General features: G+C 37.8%; 1 protein-coding gene across 1 annotated transcript in view; it reads right to left on the reverse strand.

The window, feature by feature from the left end:
• The window catches only part of syn2a (synapsin IIa), a 38319-nt gene that overhangs the window by 6955 nt on the left and 17330 nt on the right, over window positions 1-14034 (reverse strand). Inside the window, exons 2-3 of the mRNA XM_067447021.1 lie at window positions 10640-10697; window positions 10473-10564 (exon numbers count right to left, since the gene is read on the reverse strand). Coding sequence (XP_067303122.1) covers window positions 10473-10564; window positions 10640-10697 — 150 coding nt within the window. The remainder of the gene's footprint in view (window positions 1-10472; window positions 10565-10639; window positions 10698-14034) is intronic.

A 14034-nucleotide genomic window follows, 5' to 3' on the forward strand; every position in this document is an offset into this window, starting at 1 on the left:
ACATGTAACGACTCCACAAAAAGATGCTTTTCAGAACAACACGCACTAACACTAAACTTTCATGTCAAGTGGGGGCCACAAACTTGCGAGCCGCGAGTTTGAGACCCCTGCTCTACTGGGTGGTTGCCCTGCTCGCTTAATAAACAAACTCCAGCTGTATATTAGCCCGGTTATATCTATTGTAATCTCAAAACTCTGGCCAGTTGATAGTACCTAGAATATCAAAATCAACTGCAAAACTATTTCAAAACCCATTTCAAGGTTTGCATTGTCTAGCCACCAAACACTGCTGCCATGCGGATGAGCGGCCGGAGCGCATTGAGAGATTTCTATTTCTATTAATGGTGTCGTGTAACTGCCCACAAAGTAAATAACGATAACGAATATTTTTTTCAACAGAAATTAATCAATCAAAAACGTACTTCATAGTTTATATACTGCACTTAATAAGATATACAGCCAAAACAATTTTCTCTTTCATGTAATTCCTGTTATCACTGTAAAGCGATATATTAATGCAGGTGACTTGACTTGACAGTCTAACAGTCCTACGCCACAGCTCCAGCAACTCCACACCCTGCTAACCTCCAGGGTGAGAAAAAGAGGGCTGAGACCTTTTCACCACAGCGGGACAGAGAGTCGCACCAAGGCTTTTCAGCTCCATCCCTCTAGAGTCTGAGCTTATTGGTGTTGATGACCAACAGGAGCGGTCATTTCCCTGGGGCTTTTGAGAATGGGAGAAGTTTTGTCAGGGCTTATGGGACACTGGACAGCGAATCAGAGATTGAGCTGTGAAAGCTCTACATCACTGACGAGTTCCCACTTTTCCTAGAGAAGGGACTTAATTAGGTCATATCACTCTAAAAAATGTAATAACGAATGCATCATTTATGGGCTGGGGAGTGGTGTTCAACAGCGGAGAGAGGTTCGCTCTCAAAGACTAGTGTTATAGTCTATATAAACAGGCAAGCGGGAGGACGATCCCAACAGATTCACAGTCTGGCGCAGAGACTAAATGTGTGGAGCAGCACTGGGAAAAGAGCAAACAGAACCAGCTCATCCGAATCAGTGATGATGTCTATACTGGAGGCAGCGCGACAAATCACATTCCAAGACAAGACAAGCTGACACATTAATCAAATGGGTTTGCAGCTGTCGATTTGTCGCATCCACTGTAGACAGCCTTAAAGGGTTACTTCAGCGATTAGCATATGGCTTTGTATCAGTAGAAACCCTGGAGAATATTCAAATGATTGTGCTTTCCCCTCTCATATCCCCCTGAGACGAGAGATTTATGCATTTTATTTCTGGAAAAATTCCTCCTATGATGCAAAATGACGATTTTTGCATCATAGGAGAAATGTTTGCCCAGAGGCTAAAGACTACAGCCAGCAGAGGGAGCCATTTCCGCATGTTTTGAATCCGCTCATGGGGAATGGGAGATTACACTCAGCTTGCAGGAAGAGCTCAGCTACAGGCACTCATTTAAACGGAGCTATGGTGAGCAATGGAAGTCTTTTAACTTCTCAAATTCATTTCTATGAAAGTTAAGCTTGCAAAGGCATGAACTGAAACGCGCCAGACTGAACTCGTGTTGTGAATGTATGCCGCGAGTGTAGTCGCGATTACCTCAGCTCTCATCACTCCTGCAGTTAGTGCTCAGGGCTGTGAGACTCGCGCGGTGACTCACTCATTATGTTGAACACGTTCAGTTTTTAATTGTAGTGTCTCTAACTCAGTCACAGTAATGAAGTTGTTGGTGTTGGGAATGGCCTCACAGGGCAGCGAAGCATTCTGGGAATTGTAGTCTTTCATCCCCATGGGACAAAAATACATTTTCTGTCTTTTCTCAGTCTAGAAGACACCAAATTCAAAAATAATTTCACATTTCTACTACATTAATGACCCAGTTTAAATACAGATTCATCTTCCCAGCGCTGAAGTACCCCTTTAAGAATGTTATTCTGTCAGCTCTTCAAAAAACGCTTTTCTTACTTAGTATTTTTGTCTTGTTTCTAGTCCAAACATCTAAACATTCTTACATTTACTAGACAAGTAAAAATTATTATCTTGTTTTGGAAAGAAATAACTCAGAATTAACGTTTTTGCTTAAAATAAGCAAATTAATCTGCCAGTGGGGTAAGTAAAATAATCTTATTTTCTGTTTGAATTAAGATTATTTTTCTCACCCCATTGGCAGATAATTTAGCTTTTTTTAAGAAAAACTCTCTTCATTTTGAAGTATTTTTTCCCAAAACAAGACAATATTTTTTACCTGTTAAGTAAATGCTTCTTGTTTTAAGAATTTTTAGATGTTTGGACTAGAAATAAGACAAAAATACTGAGTAAGAAAAGGTTTTTTTTTCAGTGAGGTATAGCAACACTGAAAACAAATATCACTCAGTCGATCAGTGATAGTCTCTCCATCAACAATGTCGTTACCTTTTCCATTACATTGATTTTATGCCTGATTTATCTCCCGTTGCTTGTGTTTCCCACTGATTAGTATTAATAATTATTCCTGATTAGTATTAGTATTGTTCTGGGGTGCAGAGTATGACTGGTTCGTTTAAAAATAAATGCTGGAACGCTAAAATTAAAAATCGGACATTTTCAGGAACAGGATCTGACAGGACAAATGAAGCACCGGATGTAGCAGAGGCCCTGTTTACACCTGGTATTGAGATGTGTTTTGGCTGATCGGATCAAGTAGACGAGGGAGACATACCCGTTTACACCTAATGTTTTAATCTGTCTCTTTTGTCCACTTTCAACCACTAATGTGACTGATCCGAGGACAGCCTCTGTATCATCATAGGTGGAGAGCATTTGAATGATGTACAGGGACAAACCTCTGGATTTGGGAATAAAAAGCCAGCACCCTTTTTAGCTTCATGAAGGGTACGTCTCCGCTACATCCTGTTGCTAGATAAATGGCCCCGTCTTGAGATGTATTGGTGTTTCTACAAGTGCTCTCACAGCCCCATATTGAACCATTAGAGAGCAATGACTAAAAGTTTCTTTCTCGGAAGACAGCGTTACTGCCTACTCGCATTACTGTAAAGCGACTGAGTTAGTTATGTGCTTATATGTAGTTTGCACTGGGTATATTCAAGTTATGCTTAAACCCAATCTGGCGCTTGTTCTTAAAGCCAGTGATACAGCCTGAGCTGTGGAACTAGTGCCATTTTTTCCACCCCCTCTTTCCTCAACGGATCGGCTGTCCAGTCCTTTGCATTTATGTGCAGAAGATTAAATTACTACGGAAAAGTAATCAGCTCTTCATCTGTTGGGTTGGCGTTTATAAAGGGAACCCTATATCTCGTAAGCGCCTCTCTCACAATTGGATGCAATTATAATGTGTTACAAGAACGCAATTCTACAACCTCCATCAGAACTTCGAGCTCACTCTACCAGAGGAATTAAATATGTCTGATAATCTATACTCATATAACGTCTCATATAGTAACTTTAGACAGGGTTTTAGATATGCCTTGAAGAATTCATGGGCTATTTGTGTAATTACACAGAAACATTGTCTTGGTGACAAGCCACTCGAATCATTATGAACAGGCTTTTATTACAATGGTCCTTTATTACATCCCCGGATAATGATACAGCTTTCATTTGTGACGTATCAAATCGTTTCTCTCTCAGGGGGTTAATTTAGCTTTCATACTGATTAAAGGTTAAGAAAGTGTGATGGCTGTTATTATTGTACATACAATACACTCAAAAAAAAAATATTTTATGATACTGTTGACTTTATTTAACCAATGTATTTAGATTCAACACTATTATATCAGGTTTCTTGTTAAACTGTGATTACTTCATGTTAAGTTGACTTAAAACAGTTACTCTTTACTTGATGTTTTCATTTTAAAATAACATGCTTCAGTCAAGTAACCCTCAAGAAATTATACTTTAAGCTAACTCAGTTCAATTATGGACAGTGGTTTCACACAACCACCTTTTATATATTTACTACCATTAATAGTTTATTTTTAATCTATGCAAAATCATAGTGTTGTGACAACACAGCTGACCGAGGAAGAATCTATGTAAAATAGTTACGTACAACCAACTCAATCCAATCACTTTGCTGTAACTTAAACTGGTTATGTTTTCTGAGCATTTTTTAATTTTAGTAAAAAAATCTCCAAATATTTTCCACTGAAGCAACATATGCAGGACTTAATCAAACAGGACTTTCGCTTCCATCATGCTTCGCAAATGGACTGAATTGGGGGTTACACTTAAACATAAATGAAACAGGTAACATTTATGTTATTGTACTGATAAACTGAATGTGATTCATATATGCCAGTCATAAATGAGCTAAGAATTATGTAATAGTACACAGCAAAACGTCCATTATAAATTATAAACACTGCCTCGTTCTCATGTCATGCCTTAGGGTGCGTTCACACTTGTCATGTTTGGTTGGATTGAAACGAACCCTGGTGCGATTGCTCGTTTAGTGCGGTTCATTTGGACATATGTGAACGCTGCCATCTGAACCCTGGAGCGCACCAAACAATCAGACCGAGAGCGCTAAAAAGATGAGTCTCGGTCCGCTTCCAAACCAACTCTGGTGCGGTTCGATTGATATATGAACGCAACACGGACCAAAGACATGTAAACGGACCAAAAACAGGACGTGATGTCACAAGATGCGACGCATAGTCAGCTGATTTAACAACGCGGAAAGATCGGTGTATCCAAAATGAATAATGTACGTTAGAGGGCAAACGTGGAGCAACGAGGAAGAGCCTCATCAATATTTGGTCAGACGAGCATGTTTCGAAAATGCTAGAAAAAAAACACAAAAAGCAAACCTGATTCTTCTCATCAGAGGACCTGAGCTGCCAATTAGTCGGTACAGACGACAGAACGGCCGTCTCTTTTCTGCACAACGGAGGAAATCCTGCTGCTGTTTTGAATGTTTTGAACATTTTATGAGCTCTTCATGAGTTCTCAGCGAGTAAAAATAATGCCATATGTACACGCATTAAAGGATCGTGTGTAATCGTGTGTAATCCATGTTCAGTAAGCAGCTCTTACGTCATGTAAGCCAACCAATCAGGTTGTGAGCGTCTCCCTGTGCCTTTGGTTTGGTAACTTTAGGTTCGCTGTTAAAAATGCAGTGTGAACGCTAAGCGGACAAGGACTATATATTTGTTTTTGTTTTTTGGTCCGGACCAAACGAACCAAACTAACCGAACTACAAGTGTGAACGCACCCTTAGACTAAAGCTGTCATGAACTGGCTTTTAAAAAAAAAATTCTACTGTTGTCTGAGGTCAACTAATGACGTTTGTGTGGTTTTTACATTTAAAACATCATAACTAATAAGTAGTAGGCTATTTTCTACACTGGTTTTGAGGCTCTCTCCTGAACGCTGGGTTCTGATGGGCGTGTCACTGGAGACTTGGAAGTAAACGCCCACGGCTAGGATTGGATAAGATTTGCATATTTAATGAGCTCCAGCTCCTGTCATATCTATGGCCCTGTCAGATCAGTTCACATGCGGGAGGGATTGATTTGAAAGCAGCAATCGGGATAATTCAAGTACGTCTTTATCAAACAAACACAATGGTTTATTTCTCATCTACCCGCGATTGATTGGAATATAATTTTTATATTATTTGGCCAGCCCGAACGGTGGATATAAGCGCAAACCGCACACGCACACACACACACACATATGCGCGCACATCCTTCAAATATCAAATCAAGAGAGTGAACAACGCACATCAAGACGGTAGCCCATCTGGAAAACATACAGCCCCGGGATATTGGGCTTTGTGAGCCCTGGCCTATAACATTACATGTCCGAGTCTGACCCCAAATCGCAATAAACCAACAAATAAAGGATTCTCCAGCCTGTGACAGCGTGCTAAGGTATGATGTTTCTGTTAGACACATATTAAAATATTAAAAAGCTCAAGAGAAAGTTGATTTCTGAGTTCATCACCCCTTTAAATCAACTGAAGATAAAGAAGACATTAAATCTCTGAAGATCTTAGCAGAGGATTAAACAACTCCACAAACAGCATTACCAGCTTCACACATTACTAACCAGACTGACTTTATTTCTGACTTTACTGACTTCTGTTTTATTGAAAATAATAGTGTTGTTTGTCACAATTATGGTGTTCAGGTTTTTCCTCTGCCTGCTGTAACTGTGTGTTTATAAGCCACTATTGTTATAGCAAAAAAAGCCTAAGAGAAAATGTGATCAGGTGATGTTGGTTATTTATTGAGGATTATATTAATCATCATGTAGTGGCTGAATCACTGATCTCACTCAGAGTCTAATGCTCTGGTTATAGAGATATTGCGTTATTTATTGTGTATTCTACAGCATGAGATCCGGTTATGGCTATTGTTATGGTAATTGAATAATATTCAAGCTTTTAAAATCATGTTGTGCTCAAAATGTTTTCATCTATGGCATTACTTAGGAACACACAGACATCAAGAATTGGTGTATGAATCTCAACAATGGTGACAATCAATGAAAAGCTTCATACTGCAATGCATGCTGGTACCACCAATCAAAACTTCCCCATGGGTCCCAGCATGCATTGCGGCATGAATAAATGATGCATCTGAATTGTGAATAATTCTCATTTATTCTCACCATTTGCTTTTAGTTTAGCTGGTTTTGTTGTATTTTTTTTGTAGCTTGTTTATGTTCAGATTTAATCTGTTTATCTGAATATTTCATTGATTGTCACCATTATTAAGATTCATACGCTGGTTCTTGATGTCTCTGTGTGTCTGTGTAATGCTGTGGATAAACACAATTAGAGCACTAGATAATTTTAAAATCTGCATATTATTTAATAACTTCAACAGTGTTGTATCTCATGGTGCAGATTCACATGGCTACTATTATGAAAACAAAATTAATAACCTGTATAACCAGAGCATTAGACTTTGAGTGAGATCAGTGATTTAAGCCACTTACTGTAATGATCATTTTATGTCATGAATAGCTCACATCACCTGAACACATTTTCTCTTTGGCTTTCCTTGTCATAACAAATGTGCTTTATAAACACACAGTTAAAGCAGCCAGAGAAAATGTAAGTTAAATCAACAAACAATGACCTCCATCATGGTGACTTCAAATTAAACTATTATTTTAATTTAAACAGAAATAAAGTCAGTCTGGTTAGTAATGTGTGAAGCTGGTAATGCTGTTTGTGGAGTTGTTTAATCCTCTGCTGAGATCTTCAGAGATTTAATGTCTTCTTTTATCTTCAGTTGATTTCATCTAAAGCTGTGGCTGAAGTCAGTTGTAGTTCTTGTTTCTCTTTCCTTCAGTGATTCTGCTTGTTATCATCAGGTGTTCATCACTAATGCTCAATCATCACTTAATTGTCTCTTTAACATCAACACTGCGTCAATGATACTTTAACTCTATAATGAGCACTAGGCATGAGCACTATAGGCAGTGTTAATTTATCATGGGCATTTGTTTTTATACCATGGTCTGTTTAAATACTGGATTCTGATTGGCTGGAAGGTGTGCAGTAAAACCGTTTAATGCACAGGTAGTTCCAGTCAGTTTGATTACAGTTCGAAATTAATCCGCCAATATAAACACTGGTAACCATAGTAACACAGTAATGCTTGCAAACACAGATATGTATAGATATCTATGGCAACATTAAGTGACATGAGACATGACGTGACACACAGAAGCCAATGGCACATATGTCACTATGCGCAGATATGTATACGTATAAATATCTATAACTATGCACGTATTGGCACATCCGTGGCACTGACATTATCGCGACAAACACTGACACGGACATGACACCTTCATGACACCGAGCTGCGGAACATGTCGCCGTGTGTTTTTTACATTCTATGATGGTCGTGACACCTACTGACAGACTCGAGCACCTATATTATTATTTAATTTAATGCATTTAATGTAATGTGTCTTTATAGGTTGACGCGGGGTTTATTTCACACTAGGCTACATAATAATGATTCATTCAAATAAAGATTGCCTTGTCACTGCAGTGTTGCCTGTCATTCATAAATAATTTTAATAAATCCATTAAATAATCATTTAGTTATGTTCGATATGCTTAAGCAACAAGGGGATCTTCAGACTGACATGAAGAAGAGATCGCGAACGCACTCTCTCTCTCTCTCTCTCTCTCTCTCTCTCTCTCTCTCTCTCTGATCTTTCTCTTTCAGTTCTCTGTCTCTCTCTTTTAATAATGAATTTAAATAAATGTGATAATTTTTTCAAATAAAAACATTTCGATGGCTCTACTTTATTTAAAGCGACGGTGTGCTGGAACTAACGAGACGTAAGAAAACAACCGTCATTTTAACCCGTCTCTTAAAAAACATCAGTTACAGCTTTAACTTGTTTTTAACTTGGCAAATAACCATGGTATAAGCGGGATAATCCACGGCTAGCCATGCATTAAATTATTTTAATGCACGACCTAGAGGCTCCGCTTCGTGTCGGGCGGTTGTTCGCCTCTACGCAGTGCATTAAAATCCTTTAATGCATGGCTAGCCGTGGATTATCCCTTACATGTTAAAACTATGTAATCTAAATAGATAGACAATGTATATATACAATTCAAATACATAAAACATATTAAAATTTTAGACATTTTTTGTTTTAAGCATTTTGTTTCAACAAGCAAAGTTTTAATGTTTACTGTTTATTATGTTGGTATTTAAGAGTTTCTGTTATGTTAGTGGTTTTGTTGGTACCATTGTGGTGAAGTGTTGAGCTTGTGCTTGGCCAGCAAACAGTATCGCTTCCAGACTGGCCAATTTGCACATCACATGTGTAAAGAAAAGTTATACTTAGTTTGCTGTTATATAAATCACAGGCTACGTTACTTCAGTGGAAATTATTTGGCAAATTTTTTTTTTTTTTACTTGACAAAATATCCTCAGTAAACGTAACTAGTCTAAAGCCCCGTTTCCACCAAAATTACCCGGAACAATTTGTACCAGGAACTTTTTTACAGGAACTTTTCTCCCCCCCAGACCTGCAGCTGTCTGCGTTTCGACCGCGATAAAGTTCCGAGAAGATTAGGCAAATTAGTCCGGTGATGTAGGACTGCGCGCGACTGCTCCTCCAAATCAGTGAAGGACATGTAATCATTTTTAAGTGTACCGATTGAAAGGACTGTTTACATGAGACGTTATCTAAACCGATCTGGTGTTTACATGTGATGGCTTTCAATCGCAATCATTTTGTCACATGCAGTTTGTCTGCCGCATCAAAAATGTCAACGCTGTTTTCTCCAGCAGCTGAAGTGTGTTAACTGTAGCCATAGCAACTCTTAACGGCCACCAGGACTAATACAGTATTATTTATAGCTATTTGTTGTAAAGTGTAATAATCATCCCAGAGAAAAAAATCTTCTGTCAGGCGCAGTTAAAGTAAAAACTGCCCGGGGCAATATACGTAGTGTCATTACTCCAACATTATCTTCATAACTCACGAAATAAAAAGTTTACCCCTCAGAAAAATTTACTTTCCTCTCTTGTCAACATGAGCGCGGCGCGCGCCGTCACGTCATGTAAGGACGGACACTTAAAAGTAATCGGTCAGGTCGTTTACATGGTGAAAAAAAATGAATAACGAGTATGGAAGAGATTCAAGCTGTGCTGCTTTTGCTGGTTATGTATCGGTTTACTAAGGTAATTAACAACGACAGAAAAGAGCACTAATATGCAGATTCAGCAGCATGCAGCATATTCAGAAAGCTTGTAAAGCTAGATTTAAAATGACAATGTATATTATTATCAGCTATTACGGACATTGAACGTGAGATGGCTGAGACGAACGCGCGCCACCAGACAGAGAGCAAGACTGATATTTATTGAACGTAGACCGAACCTCGCAAAAGACTTTTAAAAATGCCTGTTGAACTTAAAAATGCTGCGTGAGCTCAACCAATCAGCATGTTCAGCGCCCAAGTCCCGCCCTCGAAAGTTCCTGAACTTTGAAAAAGTACTTCCTCGCGAGCAGGGCCGTTTGGAGGGGGAAATATTTACCCGGAACTTCATTTATACCCTGGTTCCTGCGGTCTAAACACACGAAGTACCACCCAAAGTTCCTAGTTCCTGGGTAAAGTTCCTGTGGTGGAAACGGGGCTTAAGTGATTGAATTGGTTGGGCGTAACTATTTTACATAGATTCTTCCTCGGTCAGTTGTGTTGTCACAACCCAATGATTTTGCATAGATTAAAAATAAACCTTTAATGTTTCTAAAAACTAAGTTGGTTGTGTGGAACTACTGTCCATAATTGAACTGAGTTAGTTTAAAGTATCTTTTTTAGTGTGCACATTAGCACATTAGATTACAGAAAATGATGTTTTTAGATACGATCCAATAGTTATTGTATATTAACTATTAATTATTGTAGTACAATATGAATAGCTTGAGGTGATTTTTAAACGCAAGTTTACCTGACAACCTTGCTTTCATTCTGCAAAGCCTGCACAGCCACGTTACATGATCCATTAGCATGAGCCACAACACTGATGTCACCAAACTCGGCCTGAAAAACAAAAGAAATGAAGGTATAATTGAGAATACTTTGATTTGATTTGTCTTTTGACTTTTATAAACTCACCTGTTCAACTTTAATATCATAATCTCCATTCAGTTTTTTCCCTCTGAAGAGTTTGGCCCTGTAGAAAAGTAAAAAGGAAGATTAAAAAGTGCATTGTGTCTAATATGATTACTCTATTCAGAGGTTTAAAGTTTTAAAGTTTTTTTTAATTCAAAATAAATTTTGTCATACAGAAATTCATAGGGGTTAATGCATACAGCATTTTACAAGATTTTCCATCACTAATATTTACATATCGAATGATATCTCAGTGAACTGTGTCAGATATATACGCAGTTAAAGTGTTATGGCGGAGTGTGTGAAAGTGGTATTTTTTGCCCTGCATGTTGGCATAAGGAAGATGGCATATGGTGCTGCAGGCTAGTTACCATGGAGACCAACATTTTTGCTATATTTTTCACCTGAAATATTCCACCTGTGATATTCCAGGAATTCCTCAATTCAGTTCTGTGCCTGTTTTCACACACACACACACACACACACACACACACACACACACACACACACACACACACACACACACACACACACACACACACATACACGTCTATATTACCAAGAGGGGACTATCACTCTACACTATCCAAGAGGGGACCTGTGTTTCTAGTCATTTTGAAGAAACAAAAATCACATACAAAATTTTCTTTTAAGGTCCTTATTCATAATATAACTTCAAATAAGCATTTTTTTATTTTTTTAAAAATATGCCAAGAGGGGACCTGAACGATGTCTACCTATCCAACAGGGGACCTCCATAGACTCTAATGGAGCTGTGTGTGTTTGTGTGTGACCGATGTCTACCTATCCAACAGGGGACCTCCATTAGTCTGCAGTGGAGCTGTGTGTGAATGTGAAGTGAGCTGGCAGTCAAGTCTGTCTTCATTTTATATATATATATATATATATGCATTTGGCATATATATATGCCATCTCCACCATTACATGTCTTTACAAATAAATAACATAAATGCAGTTAAGCTTTGTACAGACTATATAATGTGTCAAGTAATAATATGTCTTTTTATAATAACTGTGTTCTTTTGAATGTACTGAGAAGTATTTATTTGTAACCTAAAATATACTTTAATACTTTAATTTATTTTTAAATATATTTATTACACAGTCGCAATAAAGTTACAAGATGTAACATCAAGTAACACACTACACTTAGTTAGTCCACAAGTTTTCTTGTGCTTTAGTATGTTAGTCAACACATTAAAATAAGTTAACTTGTTTACACAGGCATCTGGTATCACAATAGGCACACACACACACACACACAAACACAATATACCTTAGACATAATACCTAATACATTACAGAAAAGTCATTTCTTTAAGAAATTCATTCTCTGTTGTGTCTTCATAATTACAGTATATGATCAGTCCACATCTCTCATTTAAGATTATTGTCAGGTACACCAATGTATTTACATTATTGAATATTACAGGTCATTATTGAATAGTGATTACGTTACACACACACTGACTCAGGTCCCCTGTTAGATAGTAAATCACGACGCCTGTGTGTTTGCTGTGACATTTCTTATCATCACAAACACTGTAAAGATTTAGAGTTTTTACAGCAATAACTGAGCTTAAAGGGTTAAATCAAGCAGAAATAGCTCTCTAATGTATTAATTGCAGGTCATTATTGAATAGTGATTACGTTACACACACACTGACTCAGGTCCCCTGTTAGATAGTAAATCACGACGCCTGTGTGTTTGCTGTGACATTTCTTATCATCACAAACACTGTAAAGATTTAGAGTTTTTACAGCAATAACTGAGCTTAAAGGGTTAAATCAAGCAGAAATAGCTCTCTAATGTATTAATTGCAGGTCATTATTGAATAGTGATTACGTTACACACACACTGACTCAGGTCCCCTGTTAGATAGTAAATCACGACGCCTGTGTGTTTGCTGTGACATTTCTTATCATCACAAACACACTGCAAAGATTTAGAGTTTTTACAGCAATACCTGAGCTTAAAGGGTTAAATCAAGCAGAGATAGCTCTCTAATGTATTAATTGCAGGTAATTATTGAATAGTGACTACGTTACACACACACTCACTCAGGTCCCCTGTTAGATAGTAAATCACGACGCCTGTGTGTTTGCTGTGACATTTCATATCATCACAAACACACTGTAAAGATTTAGAGTTTTTACAGCAATACCTGAGTTTAAAGGGTTAAATCAAGCAGAAATAGCTCTCTAATGTATTAATTGCAGGTCATTATTGAATAGTGAATATGTTACACACACACTGACTCAGGTCCCCTGTTAGATAGTAAATCACGACGCCTGTGTGTTTGCTGTGACATTTCTTATCATCACAAACACACTGTAAAGATTTAGAGTTTTTACAGCAATAACTGAGTTTAAAGGGTTAAATCAAGCAGAAATAGCTCTCTAATGTATTAATTGCCGGTCATTATTGAATAGTGAATATGTTACACACACACTGACTCAGGTCCCCTGTTAGATAGTAAATCACGACGCCTGTGTGTTTGCTGTGACATTTCTTATCATCATAAACACACTGCAAAGATTTAGAGTTTTTACAGCAATACCTGAGTTTAAAGGGTTAAATCAAGCAGAGATAGCTCTCTAATGTATTAATTGCAGGTAATTATTGAATAGTGACTACGTTACACACACACTGACTCAGGTCCCCTGTTAGATAGTAAATCACGACGCCTGTGTGTTTGCTGTGACATTTCTTGCTGTCATAAACACACTGCAAAGATTTAGAGTTTTTACAGCAATAGCTGAGTTTAAAGAGTTAAATCAAGCAGAGATAGCTCTCTAATGTATTCATGGCAGGTCATTATTGAATAGTGATTGTTACACACACACACTGACTCAGGTCCCCTGTTAGATAGTAAATCACGACGCCTGTGTGTTTGCTGTGACATTTCTTATCATCACAAACACACTGTAAAGATTTAGAGTTTTTACAGCAATACCTGAGTTTAAAGGGTTAAATCAAGCAGAAATAGCTCTCTAATGTATTCATGGCAGGTCATTATTGAATAGTGATTATGTTACACACACACACTGACTCAGGTCCCCTGTTAGATAGTAAATCACGACGCCTGTGTGTTTGCTGTGACATTTCTTATCATCACAAACACACTGTAAAGATTTAGAGTTTTTACAGCAATACCTGAGTTTAAAGGGTTAAATCAAGCAGAAATAGCTCTCTAATGTATTAATTGCCGGTCATTATTGAATAGTGATTATGTTACACACACACTCACTCAGGTCCCCTGTTAGATAGTAAATCACGACGCCTGTGTGTTTGCTGTGACATTTCTTATCATCACAAACACACTGTAAAGATTTAGAGTTTTTACAGCAATAACTGAGTTTAAAGGGTTAAATCA

The sequence above is a fragment of the Pseudorasbora parva genome, chromosome 6 (genome assembly GCF_024679245.1).
Source record: "Pseudorasbora parva isolate DD20220531a chromosome 6, ASM2467924v1, whole genome shotgun sequence".
Lineage (NCBI taxonomy): Eukaryota > Metazoa > Chordata > Actinopteri > Cypriniformes > Gobionidae > Pseudorasbora > Pseudorasbora parva.